At 39.5% G+C, this 20640-nt stretch overlaps 1 protein-coding gene across 11 annotated transcripts in view; it reads left to right on the forward strand.

Moving 5' to 3' along the window:
* MITF (melanocyte inducing transcription factor) overlaps window positions 1-20640 on the forward strand; it is a 204222-nt gene that overhangs the window by 96337 nt on the left and 87245 nt on the right. For 2 of the 11 annotated variants that reach the window (XM_019711742.3, XM_019711743.3), the window contains exon 1: window positions 17906-18062. The exons of the other annotated variants lie outside the window; for them this stretch is intronic. In XM_019711742.3, the coding sequence (XP_019567301.2) occupies window positions 18007-18062 (56 nt within the window). In that variant the 5' untranslated portion in view covers window positions 17906-18006. Of the gene's footprint in view, window positions 1-17905; window positions 18063-20640 lie in introns of those variants that run through there. 11 annotated transcript variants of the gene reach the window in all.

A 20640-nucleotide genomic window follows, 5' to 3' on the forward strand; every position in this document is an offset into this window, starting at 1 on the left:
TAGACCACACAAAGAATTTAAAATAAAATATTACTGAAAATACAATAATTAAAAAGAGCTGGGTAGACGATATTGTGCTATTTCCCCTTTCCTGCATAGTAATGCCATGCCAGGAATGGTGACAGATGAACGGGGTACAGGAAGTCTTTGCAAGACTTTATGTTTTCAGACTCTTGTTATGGACATGATAGTAATGATGAGAATATGTAACATCTCGTTGGTTCTTCATAATGATCTCTGTGCTCACATAAGAGCAGACATTGATGATGTTAAAAAACAAAACAACCCCACCATAGATATTTCAACAATCATCATAATGTTTTTTCACCTTCTCTAGAATATGTCTCTCCATTTTTATGTGATTACTGAGACAAGTAATAAGGTATGCGTTTACAGGGAGAGTATTTTGAGAGGTGGATTTTTGCACTGGGGCTTTATTTGGACTAAGATCCGTCTACAAGACCTCATGTGTCTAGGAATGTAAGTAGCATGTGGGCTGAAACATAGATCGAAGAGTTCAGTTCTGTAGTTGTTACAGAGGAGTTCCTTTTATGAGGCCATGTTAGCATCCCGCCATGGTCATGGTGATAATGGTGGTGGTGATGCTGTTGTTAATAATAATGGCTACAATGTATCGAATGCTCCCACCATTTCAGGTTCTGGGCCAAGTGCATGCCAGCATTATTCCATGGGTTCTCACAAAAGCCTGTGCCCTTGGGGCTCTTTTCCCCATTTTATAGATGAGGAGAGCTTAGAGGGGTTGAAAAAACTTTCCCCTCCGTACACTTGAACCCGGTTCTTTCTGACCTCAGAGCCTGGGCTCATACCTCATTCTTACCATATCCTGTCTAGAAGTAGGAAAACTTGTCCGAAATATTTCAGGGACATGGTACCTGTTTCCCTGCTTCCCTCCTCTTTGCTCTTTAGATCTTTTTCCTGACACCAGCTTTCTGAAGCAGGTGCCTCCCCAGTGAAGTCCTCCTTCCTTCCTCCTTTTCCTGCTGATTCCTCTCAGTCTTCGGGATTTCCTCCCCTGGGCTTTCTCCTTTGAGTTCTCACAATACTTCGCTTCTCTCCTATCAAAGCCCTGTGCAACTAACAGTCAGACACTGGAGTTGCCCGGGCATTCCTAGATTGTGGCCCAAGTACTCAGCTGAGTTCTGTGTCCATGCCTGTGTGAATTTTTTCCAGGAGCTACTACTATGTAGTTTCCATATGAGTCTCAGAATAGTATTTGACCGACAAGGTTCAGATACTATTTATAGGGCTCTCCACCTCCCCCAAGTAAGGAGCGCCTGGAGGGGAGGAGCATTATCTTCCTCAGTTTATTTCCTTGGATAGATATGATAATACAATTTTTTGAGTATCTGGGTAGATGAATGTATTTACTAGTAGGGCTGTGGTATAGCCTCCTGGTTAAGAACATAGGGTGGGATTCAGACTGTGCCTTGAGCTGAGTTCCTTCTTTGCAAACTGTTCAACTGGTGAGGTCACCCCTCAAAGCCTGGCTCTGCTCATTAGTGGTGGGACATCATAAAAGTATTTAAGTTGGGGTGGTTATTGGTGATTAAAACAAGGGACGGCATGTGAAATGCCTACTATGGGAGTGCACAGCATACCCTCCATAAGTAGCTGCTGTTGTTATGATTATTAATTGAGAACTTTTGAATGGGGCTGGAGGATGAGGTTCTCATGATTTTTCTAGTGACTGTCTTGGAGATATTATAAAAAGAGCTGTCATGCCACTGTCAGTTTTGAAGGCTTAGAACCAACGTGAGTTCTCTGACGCAGTGGCAGGTGCAGCTCAGATGCCTCCCTGAAATGTTGCTCTTGGGCATTTTCTTTCCCCGTGACCTCGACCCCAGCCACACAGTAGCTCAGGCTCCACAGACGAACACCCCGAAATGCCAGCTAATGGAAACTCTGTGATGTGGGCACTCTGCCCCTGGGGGTTTGGACATATGTTTTTTGTGTTTAAATCAACAGAAAAAAGTGCAGCTGTAGCCACCCCTCTGCATAATCGTTGAAGAAGCCCTTTTCCTTGCGTGTTCTTGGAGCCCCTGAGTGCCAGGCTCGTCACTTACCGTCCCTTCTGTGCATTGCAGCTGAGTCCAGTAGGTCAGATGAAAGGCACAGGCCGGTAGGGCATAGTCACGCATTTCCATAGCACTGAGGAATAGCTGTACGAAGATCAGGACGTACTCATTGCTTACGATAGTGCGGCCATGGGGTCACATTGGCAAGAAGCAGCCTTCAGAAAAGTGCTTTCGTTGTGTACTTACTAACACTGGCCCATTAAGGTGCACTAAATATAGAAAAGGGAGCTTGAAATCTCTTTACAAAAATATATTGTGAGCTGGATTCATTGACATAAGGGGAAAAACTGTCGACTCTTCCTGTAGGCTTTTTTGTTTGTTTTTTTAAGTGTATACCATTTCTTTTTATCACTGGTAAAAAAAAAAAAAAAAAAAAAAAAGTAACTTGGATGGGTTGCTTCCAAGTAGCCTTTCTAAAAAAACATCTTAAATGTGGATAGCAGCTTTTTTCACAATCACCCCAAACTGGAAACAACCCAAATGTCCTTTCACTGGTAAAAGAATAAACAAGCCCTGGCTCCTCCGTACAATGGACGCTAATTAGCAACGAAAAGGAAGGAGCCACTGACACCTGCAACAATAGGAATGCACCTCAAGTGCACTTGAACCTGGCTCAAAAGCCTGTGAATTCCACGAGTCCATTTGTATGACATTCTGGAGAAGATGACACTGTGGGAACTTGTGTCCCTGCATGGATGGTTTCTAGGGGTGAGAATGGGTGACATTTGGAATCTGAGGTGCAGCTCAGGGGCGTAGGAGGATGTGATGGAACTGTCTTGACTATGGTGGTGATTATGTGAATCTGTGTATTTCAAAACTTACAGAACTGCACACCAAAGAAAGTGAATTGTGATGTATACAAATTAAAATAAGAATAAAAAGGAATGACAGCATTTCCCCAACACACTGAGAAGTGTGGACTGGCTTTGAAAGGGGCAATATACAGAGGGTGGCAAAAACATGTATACACATTTTAAGAAAGGAAAAAACTGTATTAATATATACTGATTACAAAAGATGGACACAAGTCCCGTTTGACTTCTGCAATTACAAGAGGTGCTCAAAGTGGTTCCCATCAGCATCCAGACACTTCTGATGACGGCGAACTACTGCTTGAGCAACGTTGACCGAAGTGTTAACATGTCTTAAAATGTGTATACATTTTTTTTGGCATTTAAATTCCATAAATGTTTATTGATTAGCCACCGTAATGTAGTGCTTTATGGGAAATCATAAAGGGAATACTAGTCCTGTGCTCAGTGGGGTAGAAATCGACTTTGATAAACATGTACAAAATAACTACAAGGTAATTTTAAGGTTTTAAGCATATTATGGGAATTTATACAAGGAAGAGACGTTTAGATGGGATCATGGATAATTTTTTTAACGAACATGAGGAAGGTTTATCAAGGAATAATCTTGAAGAATGGCTAGATTTAAAATATGTTCTTTAGTAAACTTTTAATCAAACTGTACCATTCCTACAGAAAAGTGTGCACATTTTACATGTACTGCCTGATGTATTTTCACCAAGGAATCAGCACCCAGTCTATGAGACAGATCATTATTAGCAGCCTGTGCCTGCGCTCGTCAGCCCCTCCCCCAAGTACAATCAATCACTGTTCTGACTTCTCACACCATAGATTAATAGTGTCTGGATGTTATTTCACTCGGTACAAATGGGATCATACAGCATGTGCTCCCATCTGGATTCTCTTGCTCCACATCATGCACGGCAGATCCGTCCCGTTGTGGTCGATGGCCGTAGTTGATGCCCTCGGAACATCCCGTTGCATGACTGCATCACCACGGATCGCTGCTGCTGCGGCTGGACGTGTGGGTTGCCTACGGTTCTGCACTGTGATGAGCACTACTGCCGTGGGCGTTCCTGCCGTGTGATTTTGGGGCACATACATACGCATTTCCGTTTGGTATGTACCGCGGAGTGGAATTAGTGGGTGAAAAGGCGTGCATGTGTTCAGCTTTGGCGGCACCCACAGACTGTCCAGCCTTTGGACACGTCACACCCTCGGCAGCGGCATCTGAGTGTTCCAGCTGCTCTGTCGTTACTAACATTTCGTAATGTACCTCTATTTCATTTTCACTGTAGAATGTGCAGGATTTGGATTAGAAAGGGGTTGTAGGCGCAGGAAGGGTCATCCAAGCAAGGGGAGCGGCCCAAGCAACAGTGTACAGCGGGGTTAGAGAATGAGTACGTCGGCTTGGGGTTCTTACAACAGTTAGGCTACTGAGGTAAGTTGGCCTTGATTGCAGTCTAAATAAGACATTTGAAATTCATTCCTTCTGTGTTAATGAACCATTAATTTTTTAAAGTAGTTGCGTGAAAATAGCAAAGCTATGCTTTACAAAGAGGTGTAGGTTGTATGGAGAGGAGTGAGGAGAACAATTTAGCAGTCTGGGCCGGAGCTGAATCATGGCAGAATAACTGTGAGGACAGAGGAGATACAGTTTGGTGGTTAACAGATAATATGTGGTAAGTGGACAGTAGAGGGTTAAGCAGAAAACAGAGTAAGAGATACCTCTGACCTGATGGCACCTTAGCCAGTTAGGTCAAAATTCACTATTGTCCTTCTTAATGCGTGACCTATACCTGCTATCTCTATTTCTTCTCTTCTCGTACACTCCTTACTTTCTAATTTGTAAAAATAATTGTTAAATATTAATATATCATACATGTAGAAGACTGTTCAGAACCTATTGGTTTAATAAAGACCAATACAGTGAATAGCCGTGTACCTACTATCTCTTGAGATGTACAAGACTGTGAAAGTCTCACCTTTGGTTACATCCTCCTCTCTACCCCCCTCCCACTTAACCGCCACCTGAATTTTAGGTAATCACTCCTTTCCTTTCATTATAGTTTTACTACCTATTAATACATCTCTAAAATATACTTTGAACTTTAAACAAGTGGAATCATATGGCAGGATTCTATGTGACTTGACTTTTTTCATGCAACATTTTTTATCTTATCCATGTAGAGACCTGCAGTTGTAGTTCATTCATTTTCACAGTTGTGTAGTAGTCCATCATATCCATAATCCTCTATTAATCTATTCTCCCTTAACCTTTAATCTCTGTGTGATGGCTTTAATCACTCAAAATAATTTTTACGCGTTGACAAATACTGGGGCATATGTGAAAGACTCAAGTACATCGATGGCTGTGTCCCACAAATTTAAAGTATGTCTTATAAACATATTGAAATTTTGCTTAATTATGTAATGCTTACAATGAGTTGGAATTACTTTGTCTCCTGTGTGGAAGAGGTGCTTCCTCTAAAACAGAGTTTCTAAAACTTGCTTGTCACCACTGAAATTTGGAGCCAGATATTCTCTGTTGTATGGACCATCCTGTGCACAGCAGGACATTTAGCAGCATCTGTGGTCTCTGCTTACTAGATGCCAGTAGCACCCGCTTCCTCATTTGTAACCCAAAGTGTCTCCACACTTTGTCAAATGTCCCTTGGGAACAGACTCATCCCAGTTGAGAACCACTGCTTTAAAATATTAGGACTCAGTAAAAAGGCACTGACTTACCATGACTGCCTGGATCACCACTGTAGCCTTCCTCTTACTTACCTGCTGCCCATTCCAGCCCCACTGGTATAGTCTTACCTTTTGGCGGTGGGCCTTCCCTGGTCCAGGAGACCAAGTCTTTCCTCTTGCAAGTGCATTAGCGATTTCATTTCGTGCTGGCGACTATTTTCTACATTTTCATAAATGGCAAGTCTGCATTCTGTCTACCTCTGTCTCTCTTTTCCATGACCCCTCCTATCCCAGAGACAGTATTTACTTTATGTGTGTAATGGGACAGTCATGCTCATTGCATTTGTAAATTGTTGCCATTCCCCCCAAAGTAAAAACACCATATATTTTTTTGAAATTATCATTTTAAAAACTGTGTAATAAATCCATACTTAATAAACCAAAATTAAAAATGTCAGTGAACTATAAGATGTACATGTTTTAAACATACATTTTGATAGCATGATTGATAGTTGGATATTAATTTGGGCTTAAGGTTTATAGAAAATAATGTGCAATGGTAAAATGATGGGACTTTTGATCTTTAAAATTAACATTTAAGAAATTTAAATTCCATTGTGTATATATATCACATCATTTTTATCTAGTCGTCTATTGAAGGGCACTTTTGTTGTTTCCATGTCTTGGGCACGGTGAATTATGCTGTAGTGAACAAAGGGGTACATATATCTTTACGGATAAATTTTCAAATATTTTTGGGTAGATACCCAGGAGAGGGATAGCTGGGTCATGTGGTAATTCTATTCTTAATTTTTTGAGGAACCTCCACACTGCCTTCCATAGTGGCTGCACCAGTCTGCATTCCCACCAACAGTGTATGAGGGTTCCTTTTTCTCCACAGCCTCTCTAATACTTTTTACTATTTGTCTCGTTGATGATAGCCATTCTGACTGGGGTGAGGTGATATCTCATTGTGGTATTTATTTGCATTTCCCTAATAGCTAGTGAAGTTGAGCATTTTTTCATATGTATGTTGGCCATTGTTATCTGTATATCTTGTTGGGAGAAGTGTGTCTGTTCAGCTCCTCTGCCCATTTTTTAATTGGATTTTTTGTTTTTTTGTTGTTGATTGTACGAGTTCTTTATATATTTTGGATATTAGCCCCTTATGGAGGCGTTGTTTGCAAATATCTTCTCCCATTTGGTTGGACAGAAAAAGTCGAGAACCACATGACTTCACTCATATGTCGGATATAAAACTAAAAGCAACAAAGGAATAAGACAAACAGATAAAGGAACGAAACTCAGACACAGACAATAGTTCAGTGGTTACCAGAGGGTAAGGAGGGAGAGGGGATGGTAGGAGCGGGTAAAGGGGGTCAAATACATGGTGATGGAAGGAGAACTAACTCTGGGTGGTGAACACACAATGTGATATATAGATGATGTATTACAGAATTGTATACTTGAAACCTATGCAACTTTACTAACCTTTGTCACCCCAATAAACTTTATATATATATGTGTGTGTGTATGTGTATATGTATATATATGTGTGTGTGTATATGTGTGTGTGTGTATATATACACACACACAGCTCTCCCATAACTTCATGTGTGGATTTTTTTCAAGTGCAATGCAACAAACCTATACATGAATCCCAAAGCATTATTAGCTCCATCTAGTGTATGAAAGTATTTTACAGCTAGGGGAAATCTGTACTAGGACACTCTTTTGGTACTTCATTATGAAATTAGAAAAAAAAAATCAAAATACAACTGGACTACAAGCTGTATTTGTGCCCCAGGAGATAACACCAGCAGAAGTGACCTTCAGAGAATTGCAGGAGAGGTCGTTATATGAGGAAACATCAATGTCAAGCACACCTGACATTTTGTTCTAACAGCCATGCCTTTTTTTTCCTGGACCTGGTCTTATTTACAGGCACTATCAATAAACACAGCGTGTCACTTCCATTGTGATGTTCTCAGCCCTACTTGGCAAGATCCCCGCTCTTCCTGTATGGAGTCCTATCTGACAGCCACGCTCATTTTCCAGTTAGGGAGCGATTAGGGCCCGGCCCGCTTACTATGATTTCAGAGCCCTACATGATTTGCTTTATCAGACTGGAATTCCTTGTAGCTGTTAGCTTCTCACTGCAATAGCAGAGGCCACTATTTCTGGGTTGTGTGTAATCTTGTCTCCACTGAGGGATTCTGGCATATTCCTCATTTCTCTCAATCACTGTTTCCCAAATTTCAGCCATTCGCATACTAACTTCATGACTTTTGCCCCCTAAAAAAATTAAAAATATATATTTAAAGGAGATATTACAATAAATGGAAACCACAAATAAAAGTACGTGTAAAATAAATATAATGAAATTGGAAGAAAATTGTTAGATTCTTACTAGGTGTATTATCTGGACGGACCTGAGCCTGACGTCTGACCTTTTTTTTGTTACAAAGGGCAAGTGTTGAGAGATTGAAGACTTTTCCTGGGATGAAAGAAATTTGAAAGGGCCTTTCTCACTGTGTAAATCCACGGTTATTTAATATGGAGTCTATGTGTCTGGATTTGAGATCATCTTTTATCCCACACTTTGGGAAACTTCGCTCAAGATTGACCATCTTTGCCAAAGGAAGTTCGTCATTCTACCCCAAATTTCCAAAGGCCTTGTTTCTAGAAAGTCTTTTCAAATAATTCCTTTCTTTTCTGAGCACTTTCTTACTTCTTCTCCCATTAACAAATGCAAATTGTGCTGATTGTTGTTACTTTTTTTTTCTTTGTAGTCACATTTTCTCACTGTCTTTTCCAACTAGTTTAAGTTATTTGAGAACAGACATCGTGTGTTTCTTTATATTTCTAGTGAGTATCATTAATTTAACTCTTGCTTGGTATAAATATTCAGGGAAGCCTGCTTCTTTCCCTATTCTGTTTTGTTTTAAAGGTAAGATCATAGTCAAAAGTGGCCGGAAAAAGTACCATGATCAATTAATCTTTTAACCCATTGACAAATAATTATTAGGCACCTTCTCCAGAATTGTGTCTGATTCAAGAATGAAAAGGTGAACTAAACAGACATGGTTTATGCCTTCATGGAATTTAGAATCCATGTGGGGTGTCGGGTACAGACAACTAAAGAGGCAACTCCCGTGCAAGGTTCTAATTTTAGAACTGGTTTGCTTCTGTGATTGTTGGGTGGCACCCCTGAACTTGGAACAGAGACCCACAGTGAGAGGTGTGTGTGTGGCTCCAGAGCTTCAAACCCCAGATCTGCATGCAGCTCATTAACATCTTGACTTCGGACAAATTACTCACCTCACTCCCTGTTCCTCAGTTTCATTTAAATAAAAACAGATTAAATAGGAGGTGTGATATGCCAGTATGATGTACAGTTATCAGTGTGATGATATGATGAATTCTCTGCCTTCTCTTCCCTCCTTTTTAATGAGACAGAAACATGATCTCACTTTTTCAAATTTTCTATCAGGCACACTAGGAAATAAAACTACATTGACCCTTGAACCAGTGTTGGAAACTAAACGTCCCTGTTAATGGCAATGTCACTGTGGATGGTGCTTAAAAATTGCAAATCCATGCAATTTCCAAATTGTCTGTTTAAATTCATGAATGATTTGAGCATTCAAAGTTACCCCAAAACATTTCTCTTTAGCATGTAAGATCCATGATATATTGCTGATGTAGTTCAACGATATTGGACAGTGCCTGGGACATAGTAAATGCTCAATTAATATTCGTTGAATGAATCAGTTTTAATAAGAATATTTTGGGTTCTTTTAAAAATCTTTTATTCATCATTTTGTTCATATCTCTTAAAAATAAACCAATGTTATTTGATATAAGGAGCCAGTAAACTTGAATGGGAGTGGTTATTCTCTGCATCTACATTATCATCCTTGCCTGTAATACCTGGCAGGTAATTAATACTTAGTAAATGTTAAAGAGAGAATTAGGTAGCTTTGTTAGGCACTTTCTTTTTTTTATAATGGACACATACATGACAATATTTTTAAGCAAAGATTTAATTTTTCCTTTTTGTCACTTCATGACAGTATAACTTGAAATTACACAGTGTATTAATTTAAAGTATTGATTATTTTATTTTAATGTTTTATTATCAACATAAATATACACTTAAATTATAGGCAAGACTCCCTAGAGTGTAAATGAGATACAGAATGCTAATATGTATTGAGTTTATTATGATTGACTGGATTTAATCAATAGACAGGAAGGATTTCTGTGCAAAGATTATTTTTCTAATTTTAAATCCTGTCTGCTCAGCATAACTGAAACAGGATGTCATTAGTATAAGACTGAGTATTGAGATGGTTTAGAAGTTTGGGAAATTCGACTATTAACACAAACGTAACACAAGGTGATCTATTGAACACAATAGATTGTTGTAGTTTGCTTATTTAAATACATGATTTCCTGCTTGACTTATGGATATGTTTATATAATAAAATTACAAATTAACCAAATAATTGATTGAGAGTGGAAGGTTCCCTGGACTAGAATTTTTTGTCCATAGCTGATAACCATTGAAACGGTTAGTTGTCCACTATCAGGTGTTACAGATCGCCACCAACATCTTAGTTTTTGATTATTTATTATGAATATATTTATTATTCACAAATTTCTCTAAATCTTTTTTGAGACTGTATGTATATTTTTGAATCCATACCTCCTCTTTAAATACAATGTATGATCACAAAATATGGTGCATGCTGCTGCCGAGTGCCATCCAATGGAAAGGCAGGGATCTTCAGTATGGGAAGCAGCACGTGTGACAGGTTTCAACTTGTTCAGTACAGTCAGTTGGGTATGAGCTATGGTTGAAAGATGTGTTTTAAAGTGTGCTGTAAATCATCTCCATCATGACAACGCTCCATGGCACATATCGCTTCTGGTACAGCATTTTCTGTCAAATAAAAACATTACAGTGTGTCCTCATCCACCTATTCACTGGATCTGGCACCGTGCGACTTCTGGCTCTGCCCCAAAGTCAAAATGACCATGAAGGTAAACGTTTTAAATCAGTTCAGCACATCGAGGCAGCTACGTCAGCGCTATTAAAGACACTCACGAAAGAGGACTTCCAGAACTGCTTCAGAAAGTGGCAGGGATGAGGGATAAGTGTGTGCAAAGTGAAGGGGAATACTTTGAGGGGGATTAATGGCAATGTGTCTTTTACTGTAATGAATATTTTTTATTTAAACATTCATCGTATTGTTTGATCACACCTTGCATCATGTTTCAGAAGCATCTTCAATGTTGCTTCCAAATAATTTTTATTTGCCCTACAACTTGATCTTCTTTAAGGCTCTAAGGGCTGACTTTTCATTCCCTACAGTATTCTGAAAAAGAACACTTGTTCCTTGCACAGCATTGATTGACTACTATTTTCCTCTCGTGCACCTGTGCTAAGTATTTTTCACACTTTACCTCATTTAATCATCACATTAACCTATTAAATAGGTGATATTAATATCTCCACTTTATAGATGTAAGTCTTTAGACTCAGGAATGAAATGACGTGCTCAAGGTTAAGCTACAAGACGAACACACTGTGTGTGTGTGTGTGTGTGTGTGTGTGTGTGTGTGTGTGTGTGTGTCTACATTGCATCACCACACTGTGCTGTCTCCAGTTTAAAGACGGGGCTAAGTTTATATCCGTAGGAAAGACATATCAACTATTCATTCATTTATAAAACAGAGGAGCATTTAGAGGTTTGCTGCCTGCAGGTTGAAAGCACTGCCCTGGATTCTTACCACCTCTTGTACAAATTGGATTTTCCATCCCACCTTCCACCATGGCATGATTTTCTATGAGAAACAGTCTATCTTCAGCTGGATTTTTTAATACAAATATTTAGTTTACATGAATAGACTAGAAAGTCTAGCTGACAAAGTATCCCTTTCTTCTTTATCTCCACCTCCTTTTCCCGCATCCCCCCAGGACCGTAAAGGATTTGGGTGGTTCTCCTCTGAGCTGTTGATGCCCTGGTATCATGCAGGGGTAGAAGCTTGGGAAGGCTGGATTCACCGTCCTGAGAGCCAGGACCTCAGTAAGGTGGTCTGTGGAGGCCACTTCTAATCGCCGGATAGCATGTGGCTTTAACATATTTTAATATCTTGACTCTTACTTGGAAGAAGAAAGAAACTGATGTCTTAGATGGTGGTGGTGGTGCTGCATTCACTTGCTTCAGTCTTTAGTCCTCAGCACGCTTAAGAGGAGGGCAGAGACATCCTGTGTGCTTATTGGCTCTTTCATCTTTAATTACGTTTTAAAAAGACACTACAGTGAAAGAGAAGTTCGCATTTTTCTTTTTAAATGAATTAGGAGATAACCACTAAATTGAGAGAAAAACACCACAATTTTAAAGTCCTGAGGTAGAAGATTTTCTTTATTAGGAAGTCCTATGGTAACTCTGAACCCCCCACAAAATGGCGGCAGCATTATCTTTCCCCGTTTGTTTACCTAGATCAGGAAACAAAATGGCGTTTTTACTACATTTGTCATTTGAAGAAATGCCTTCAAAGAGGCATAAGCTTCTCAGTGTTTCCCTACCCAGCTTTGTGTTGTGTCATGAACTTGGTTTATATTGGAGATTGTGGTCTGCTTATTGCAAATACCTAGGTGCCATTTATAGATAATAAAGAAACAGCCTCTGAATCTCATTTAATTTTAATGATGTAACAAGTATTTTTGAAGTGAACCATAAGAGAGGAATATCAGAGAGCTCAAGATAGAAATTAATCTGTTGTATTGATTATTATATTAAACGAAAGGCCAAGCTATTATTTCATACATTTCTCCCTTCAATTGCTTAAAAATTTACTTTAGATGGGAATTTTAAATGCCTCTTTGTAGGTTATATTTTTATTCTCAGGATAGATGTTTCTAAACAGTTTTAAAAAACATTATTTTTTCCCCTTTGGTTGTTTGTTTGTATAAGTATCTGAACAGTTTTTTAATAATCTCATCATGAGCCTAAGTTTACCTGGGGTTGTCTTGGTCTCCTGTGCACTTTCTTTTTCAGCTTTCGCGTCTTTGTACGCCAGGTACAGTGAGCAGTCTTTCAGAAGATGCTGTACCATCATTGTTACTGGGAGATCTGTTCTTGGTAGTAGAAAAAAATAGAAACAGGATGGAAGAGATAAAGGTGATTGAGTGGTACTGAACAGTTATTTCTGCAGATAAGTAGTCATTAAAACTTTCCTTCAGTCAAGCTGTGAGGGTTTCAAATTAGAACTGGTGGACGAATTCCTTGTAACTTTGTATCCCAATACTTTATGGAAAGTGAGTAGTGTTTAGCAACTAAAACCTTCCAAACAAAGAATACACAACTGTGTGTCTATTTTTGCCTTCCTTCCTAGTTAATGATGACTTCCTAATTAATTAAATTCCACCCTCAAATTATACTTCATAGGTCCTTCCTTACCTGAGCTCTTGTCATTTTGTCTTCCTTCCTTCCTTCCTTCCTTCCTTCCTTCCTTCCTTCCTTCCTTCCTTCCTTCCAGTAAATATTTATTGAGCACTTACTATATGCCAGGCACTGAGAATAAAATAAATACAAAGGATCCTGTTCTCAAGGATAAAAGACACTTGAGCAAATAAAATGATTACAAGTTGGATTTAGTCCTATAAAAGAAAGGAACAAACATTTGCTGAGAGAACAAAAAACAGAAGTGGGTGTTTCTACCTTAGGTATGATGGGCAGGGAAGACGTCCCTGGGAAAGAAATGTAAAACCTGTAAGCCCTCACTTGAAGGTGAGAGGAGCCGGCCATCGTAAGGGCCCCTTGGAGCAGGCATTCTGTCCTCCCTCCCAGTGACCACAGGTGATGGGCATGTGTGTGTGAGTTTGGGGTTTTTCTGGTGTAAGCCCCTGAAAAGCTGAGCTTCTTGCATCTTCACTTTTGTCTTCGGCACAGCACTGAAAACAGTGTGTCTTACATGGTGGGTGAAGCAATAAGTGTTTGGGCTGCAGGGCCTTTCGGTGGCATCTTACTCTTTTTTCCCCCCAGAACGTCAGCTTAATGGCATGTGGGGAGAAGAGGGGATGTGTTTGTTACTCTAAAGAGTACTCTGAATTTTATAACAACTTTCATGGAACTCTTTTAATTACCTCATAATAAGGCTTTCAATGAACATTAAAAACATATCTATAGAAATTCCAAGTGAATGCTTTAAATAATTAAATTGTATAAGTAAAGATTTCTTCATTCAACAGATAACGGGAACTTACATTCTTGGGTGTTTTCCTGGCACTCTTAGGGAGATAATTTTAATTTAAGATATGTAATATGTAATTATACACATTGTAATATATATTACTAGTTCCCAGGCCTGCCTTTGCATTAGACTTTTATGGGAATCTTTAAAAAGAACAGAATTCCAAACCATATCCCTGGAGAGTTTCATTCAGTTGTTGTTTTGGGAAAGATCCATGACATTTATGCTTTTAAATCTCCTGAGTTGATTTTGAGGAGGTGGTGTGTCCCCAGGTGCTTCTGCTAGGGGTACAGGTTTGGGAGCCGTTGGCTGGGATCACAACAAAACATGTGAAGACCGGGTAGAAGCTTCCTCGATGGTGTAGGAGCCAGTTTCTGGGTCCGTGTAGCACTGGGCATCTCATAAGCCCTCAGATGTTAACTGTCATCAGGCGGGTGAGTGAAAGTGTGAGCTTACTGAAAAGAGCAGTGACTATCAAAAGAAAAGATATAAGAAAATTGTGTGCTTTGGGGGCAATAAAACATTTGAGACTCAAATAAACTAAGTCGAATTCTGACTGTGATAAAGCAGTGGTTCTACTTTTCTTCAGCTGAGTTTTGGACAGGTTGATAACAAGTAACACCTCTTATCTCTCCTCTAACCCATTCAACATAGAGATTGAAGTTTTCCTTCCAAAAAGATCCCAAGGCCCAAATTTAGTATCCAAAGAACAAGTTGGCTCTCTCTTGGATGGTTGACAGTTTTAAGTTCCATTTTAGTCAAGGTCATAGAAAAGGTCAGTGAGAATTCTGGTGATTCTAGCTGATTTGCTGGAATTTGGGGCACAGAGGAGTAGTTAAGATTTGAAATACATTAGAGTACAAGTAATATTTGTACTTTGCATTCAGTGTTTCATTTTATAAAACATGATTTTTCTTTTTCCTCCACTGTCATGTCTTAGTTTGTGTTTAAATTTAGGGTTTGTGTCTTTATATAGAGGTGTGTGTATGTGTATATACATGTGCACATATATTTGTATATGCGCTTAGGATATTCATCTGGATAGAACAAATGTGCACGAAAGAGTTGCTCACACATTGTAGATGAATTCATTTTAAAGACATTTATTGAACGTCAACAGTGGACTGTTCATTCCACGAGGTTCTAGGGATGCGGTGGTAAAACCAGACAGACATGTTTCCTGCTGCTCAGAAGACATTTGTTGAATAATTGGGTGACTGCTTGAGGACCGGTATTTCAGTGTTGGGGAAAGGATGTGACAGTTCATGAATTTTGTAAATGGTGGCAGAAGTACACATTTAAGTCAAGCTTTGGCCCATTTGCTCATGGGTATCCCAGTGCTGTGTCCGATTCTTGAAGAGCACTGGTTAGTACAGAACTGTCTAAAATACCATTCAGAAGTTGAACTCATGCCCCTGAAACATAATTTTGTTTAAACATTTATGGACAGTAGGTTTCTTGGGGTGGTGGATTGTTTAGCATAAAAAAGCCAGGCAATGTCACTGTCTGAACTTGCCACAGGAGCATTTGGGACCACGTTGTGTCCCCTCCTGTAGTGGCTGGAATTGATACCATTGGTTTCATGCTCAACACTTGGGAGCCCATGGAGAGCACAGATTTTTCCTGTGTGTGAGCATGTAATAAATCAGGGTTTCATTTCTAAAACATAGCTGGGTACCTTGTAACGCAGTGCAGTTATAAATAGTGCCTGGGGCGGAGAGAGTCCTGCTCTGGCTTTTTAAAAATAATCCTGTAAAGGTCCTGATATGATCATTTCTTGCCCTTTCTATTTTCCTTGATCTTCCACTTTCTCTATTTCTGGTCAGTGTGAATCCAGGATAACCGGACCAACCACAACCATAATCATAAGAGCTATTTTTTTAACTGAGAGCTTTACTGTGTGTTGGAGAGTGTGCCAAAGACATTACATATATATCTCCTTCATTTCTAACAATGAACTGTGGGGTAGCTACTTAGCATTTACCCTTTTTCGAGTGAAGAAACTAGGGAACAGAAAGTTTAGTAATTTGCACAGTCACAGAATTAGTTAAGTGATGGGATTTCAGCCTGGATAAGTTGACACCAGAACCTGTGTTGTTAATTTTTTATTATTATTAAATTATTGGGTTAATTTTTTTGTCATAATGCGCTACAGGCAGGCAGGAGAGCTGGGGTAGGTTGGTACGGCCGATGGTGTACCCTTATCATCTTTTGAGTGCAGAACCCAGCGCGATACCTGTCATGTAGGAAGTGCCTGTAACTGTGGTTAGTGAATGCAGTTGTTGTATCAGGGACCTGGATTCCCCACTCCACCTCCACTCTTTTCACTATGGTCTTTAATTTAACCAGTCATTGGCCCACGTTTCTCTCCATACCTTCTCTCCTCCTTGCCTCCACCCGTGAGCTATCAGTGCCTCCCATCAGGACCTTGCAGTAGCCAATCTTGCCCCTTCTCCAGTTGGTTCTCAAGGTGGCAGTAAGAGGGACCCTTCTCAAAACTCAAATCACCCCTGCTTAGAACCTCTCCATAGTTCCTGCTCATCTGGAATCAAAATCAGCTGCTTTTCCCAGATCCTGCCTGATCTGGCCCTGGTTGCTGCCTTGATCTCGTGGGTACCACGCTTTTCCTGCCCTCTCTGTCCTCCAGCCACAGTGGCTCTTCCTTCTAACTTCCCACCCAACGGTTTTGCAAACGCTGTTACCACTGCTCAGAAGACTTCTTCCATGTCCCCCTTCGAGCCTCCTAACTGCTAACCCCACTCAGATCTCAGCCCAGAGCGCGCTGCCTTAGAGGAAGCCTTTCCTGACCCTTACATTTGAAGCTTTCCCAGCTTCCTGTAGTAGGTGTCACATGTATTGTTATGTATTTGTGCGATTATTTAACATATTTCTTACACTAAGCTGTAAACTCCGAGAATTGACGCAGTCTTGGGTGTTCCATAAATACATATCAAATGAAAGAATGAATGAATGAAAAATGAACAAAGAATAAAAAGAGCCAGAAATAGCTTGTCTGAGACTCCTGGCTGGATGTTTCCTATTATTATAGGGAAGCTGAAAAAAGATAATTTCATTATATTCTGGAATTTGAGTTTGACTATAGCTTATAGAGGTCACATTGTTTTCCAACCATTTATTGGGAGACAAACTCTTGGGCATAGGGAGGTAAAGTAACTTCCCCAGGGTACACAGCTGGTCAATGTCAGATGTCTTTGTTCTGAGCTTTGAATTGTATGCAGAGAGAAAGAGACATACTTTCATAACTGCAGGACCTCTTCAGTGGGCTGAGTATATAGGAGCTGCATCAATATTTGATAATATTGATGTTGTCATGTTGGAATTTAAAGAGCCTTTTAAAAACACGTATTTTTGTTGTTGTTTTTTCTTCTTGTATACCAGTGCGTTCAGAATTTAATTGGATGGCAGTCTAAGAACGCACTGATTTATGGCCTAAAGATGTGTGTGTCCTAAAAGGTGGTACCCTCAAGTAGAAGCAGCCTGTATGGCTCCCCCCAGGACTGGGCAAGCATTCCTTAGATTCTGGGGGTCTGGGGTGAGGGATGCTGCCAGATCTCTAGCTTGTCAGCAGGGCAGCATGTTCCTTTATCAAGCTCCAGTTCCAAAAATGCCTGTAAAAGGATGCAGAGCAGCTAGAGGTGTATGATGAGCTGATGCCCGAGATCTCCCCAACCGAGAAGGGGCACGAGCAACCCCACAACCCTCCTTGATTCTGGGACTCTATTAAGTGTTAAAAATTCACCGGTATGTGAAATTACCTCTCCTTTTAAGTCCTAGTAATGCGCGGCTGCTAAGCCTCCCGCACCTGCGCTCGGGAGGGCTAAGTAAGCATCCGGAGGGGCCCGCCTGCTGCTGGTTGGTTTCTGGCCGTGCCGGGTCCTTGCGGAGCCCCCTTTGCAGTGTGAGGCAGCATTTTTGTCCTGCAGGTACAGTAGGTACTGGATTAAACAGGTCTGCTGTTGCAGACAGACACCAGGCACCTTTCTAGCAGGAGCTGTGTTTGGATTGGAGTTTCCAGGGCCTTATCAGGAGCCACCCCTAGTGACACAGCCAGTGCCAGAACTAACTTTGACTTTCAGTCTTCGCCAAGGGCTTGCAGACACCTTAAAGGAAAAAAGATGGAGGCGCTGAGAGTTCAGATGTTCATGCCCTGTGCCTTTGAAAGCTTGTATCTGTAAGTGAAGTTTTCTTCTGGAAATAAGCCCGGGACCACTTAACAGGAGGGATTTTTTTTTTCTTCTTTTAAGGGGGAGGACAGCGAAAGGGAAGGTTTTATTGGGAGTTTAAAATATTGGAACTGTTACTCTATGACTGTGGCTTTAATCAGTCTGAGCTGTAACCTCTAGGAGGTGGATATGACAAGGAGAACAACTAATGTGTGGAGGGAATGGAAATGCTAGCCCCTTAGCTTTACCTTTTTGTTGAAAATTGAATGTTGGTCTTAAATTAATAATGCCAAAAAAAGACTGCTTGAAAAATCTGAGAACAGAGCTTGATTTATGATTACAAGGTAGACTGCAGTCCAGCTTTGTTATGAATTAGAAAAGGATTTTCTTCAGGAGAAAGAGTGTGCTTAGTAGTAACATTTGTCAAAACTGTCCCATTGCAGACACTTTGGATGGTGGCTTTCTCCTATTTTTTTCTGACTGTGGAGTAGTAGCAGTAACACTAATAAGTGTCTCTTTGGCATTTCTGTATATTGATTTTTTTCTCTTTGAGAGGAAAACAAAATGTCCAAACATCAGAATCATCTGCCTAGCATATAAATATAGAACAAGCTTGAAATTGTCAGTTTCAAAGAAATACTAAAATGGAGAAATACTAAATGGATGACAGCTCTCCCCACTTCCTTTAACATTTACTTTCAATGTTAGATGATAAGATTTGAAAACAATGCTAAAAGCTGTGTCCCTAAGTGAATAGGCATTCAAGCAAATCAACTTATGCAAAAGCCACCTCTGGAGCTTAATAATTATTTACTGAATGTTCCTGGGTCATGAGAGAGGTTCTGATTAAGCCAGAAAAGCATTATGTTCAGCAGCTTGTGAAGGTGTGTTTAAAGACGACAAGAATAATGGAAAAATACTAAATGTAGCAGAACTATTTTGAGAATGTGATTCTTAAAAAAAAAAAAAAAAAAAAAAAAAAAAATTCCCACGAATTTAAGTGTGGTTAAAATTCTTAATGTTCAGTAGATACATCTTTAAAAGGTCTTAGAGATGCTTTTAAAATGATTTCTAATTTCCTGTGCTATTTTTGCAGTACTGAGTTTGCTTTTATAGATTTTCTTATCTGTATTTCATTAAAACAGTATAATTAATTATCTCTCTAAAATGATAGAGCATTTTTATGAACAAAGTATATATAATTATGTATTTAAAATGTCATCATGCTAGAAATGTTATAAATTTCTGCTTTGCAAATCAGATAATAGGGAGATGATAGTCACTCCTTAGGATTCATACCCTACAAGAATGTCCTCTATAACTTAATCATTTTTAAAATAATTAATTTTAAACAAATTAATGGATGTCATGAATGGCTAAAACATATCATTCTGATGCAGTATAAGGACAGTGGTGATGTCCCCCTTGAATGTACACCCAAATTAATTCTTAATTTCAACTACTTTTGCTTCATTATTTTGAATTGTGTGTTCTGGATAACTAAACTACTTGCCATAGGAACGTGCTTCCCTTATAAACTCAGAATGAAATTCGTAGCACATATCTGTGACAAAACTTGTTCACTGAGCTGTTGTTGCCTATGAACTTCCTTGTGCCTCTCCTTTTAAGGAAGGCACACACTGTGAATTAATTGTCTCTTTTGTACTGTCCTCTAGGAAAGCAAAGAAACACTGCAGTCGAAGGCACCATTCTAAAAGTTTTGGCTTCCTAGAAAATAACATCAGTTTTCACTAGTTTTGAGATGTTAACGCGCTCAAAGGATGCCAGTGCAGGATTTAAAACACAGTCGAGAAACATTCATTGCCTAACTTTTTAACTTATTGTCTACATGGCCACCATTCTAAGTATCTTACCTGTATTAATACATTTAATTCTCATAATTGCTCTGTGACAAAGGTATTTTTTGCTACCTCCATTTTGCAGATGAGAAAATGGAGGTTTGGGTAGGTTGAAAATCCTGCTCAAGTCATATAGCTGAAAAACGATAGAGCCAGGATTTCAACCTAGGTATTCTGGCTCTAGGGCTTATGTGTCTCTCTGTTATGTTTTGTGGATTTTCATTTAAGATACTGAAGAACTGATGTTTCTTCACCTGCCTTTTTATTGATGGGTTTCTCAAATGCCTAGATTTCTGAATTACCCAAGCTATATCTACTTTCAGCTTTTGAGGGGCCACGTATGCTTCAATACTACAGTATTTATCTATAAAATGGATTTCCTTGTGTCTAATTCACTATTGATTAAGGCAACTGTTTTAAAAACTCTATTAAATATATACATTGATTATAAGATCTGTTCTGACTTGGAAAGTCTTAAAATGTGGAGGGGAAGTTTGTTTAGAATTGAGGAAATACAGTAAGTCTCTAGAGTTCTGCCCTCCTTGGAAAAATGTGTTCTGTGTCACTGAATGATTTAAGCAAATGGCTTGATTAAAGTTCTTTCAACACTGAGGTTTTAGTGTTATTTGATTTTCTGAGGTGGGGTATTTGTTAGGATAAAGGCACCAAATTTACCCATTGAAGAGATATTTATCTCATCCTACTATGTGCCAGATATTCTTCTAGG

Source organism: Rhinolophus sinicus, chromosome 5 (assembly GCF_057876585.1).
Source record: "Rhinolophus sinicus isolate RSI-liver-muscle chromosome 5, RSI-T2T, whole genome shotgun sequence".
Lineage (NCBI taxonomy): Eukaryota > Metazoa > Chordata > Mammalia > Chiroptera > Rhinolophidae > Rhinolophus > Rhinolophus sinicus.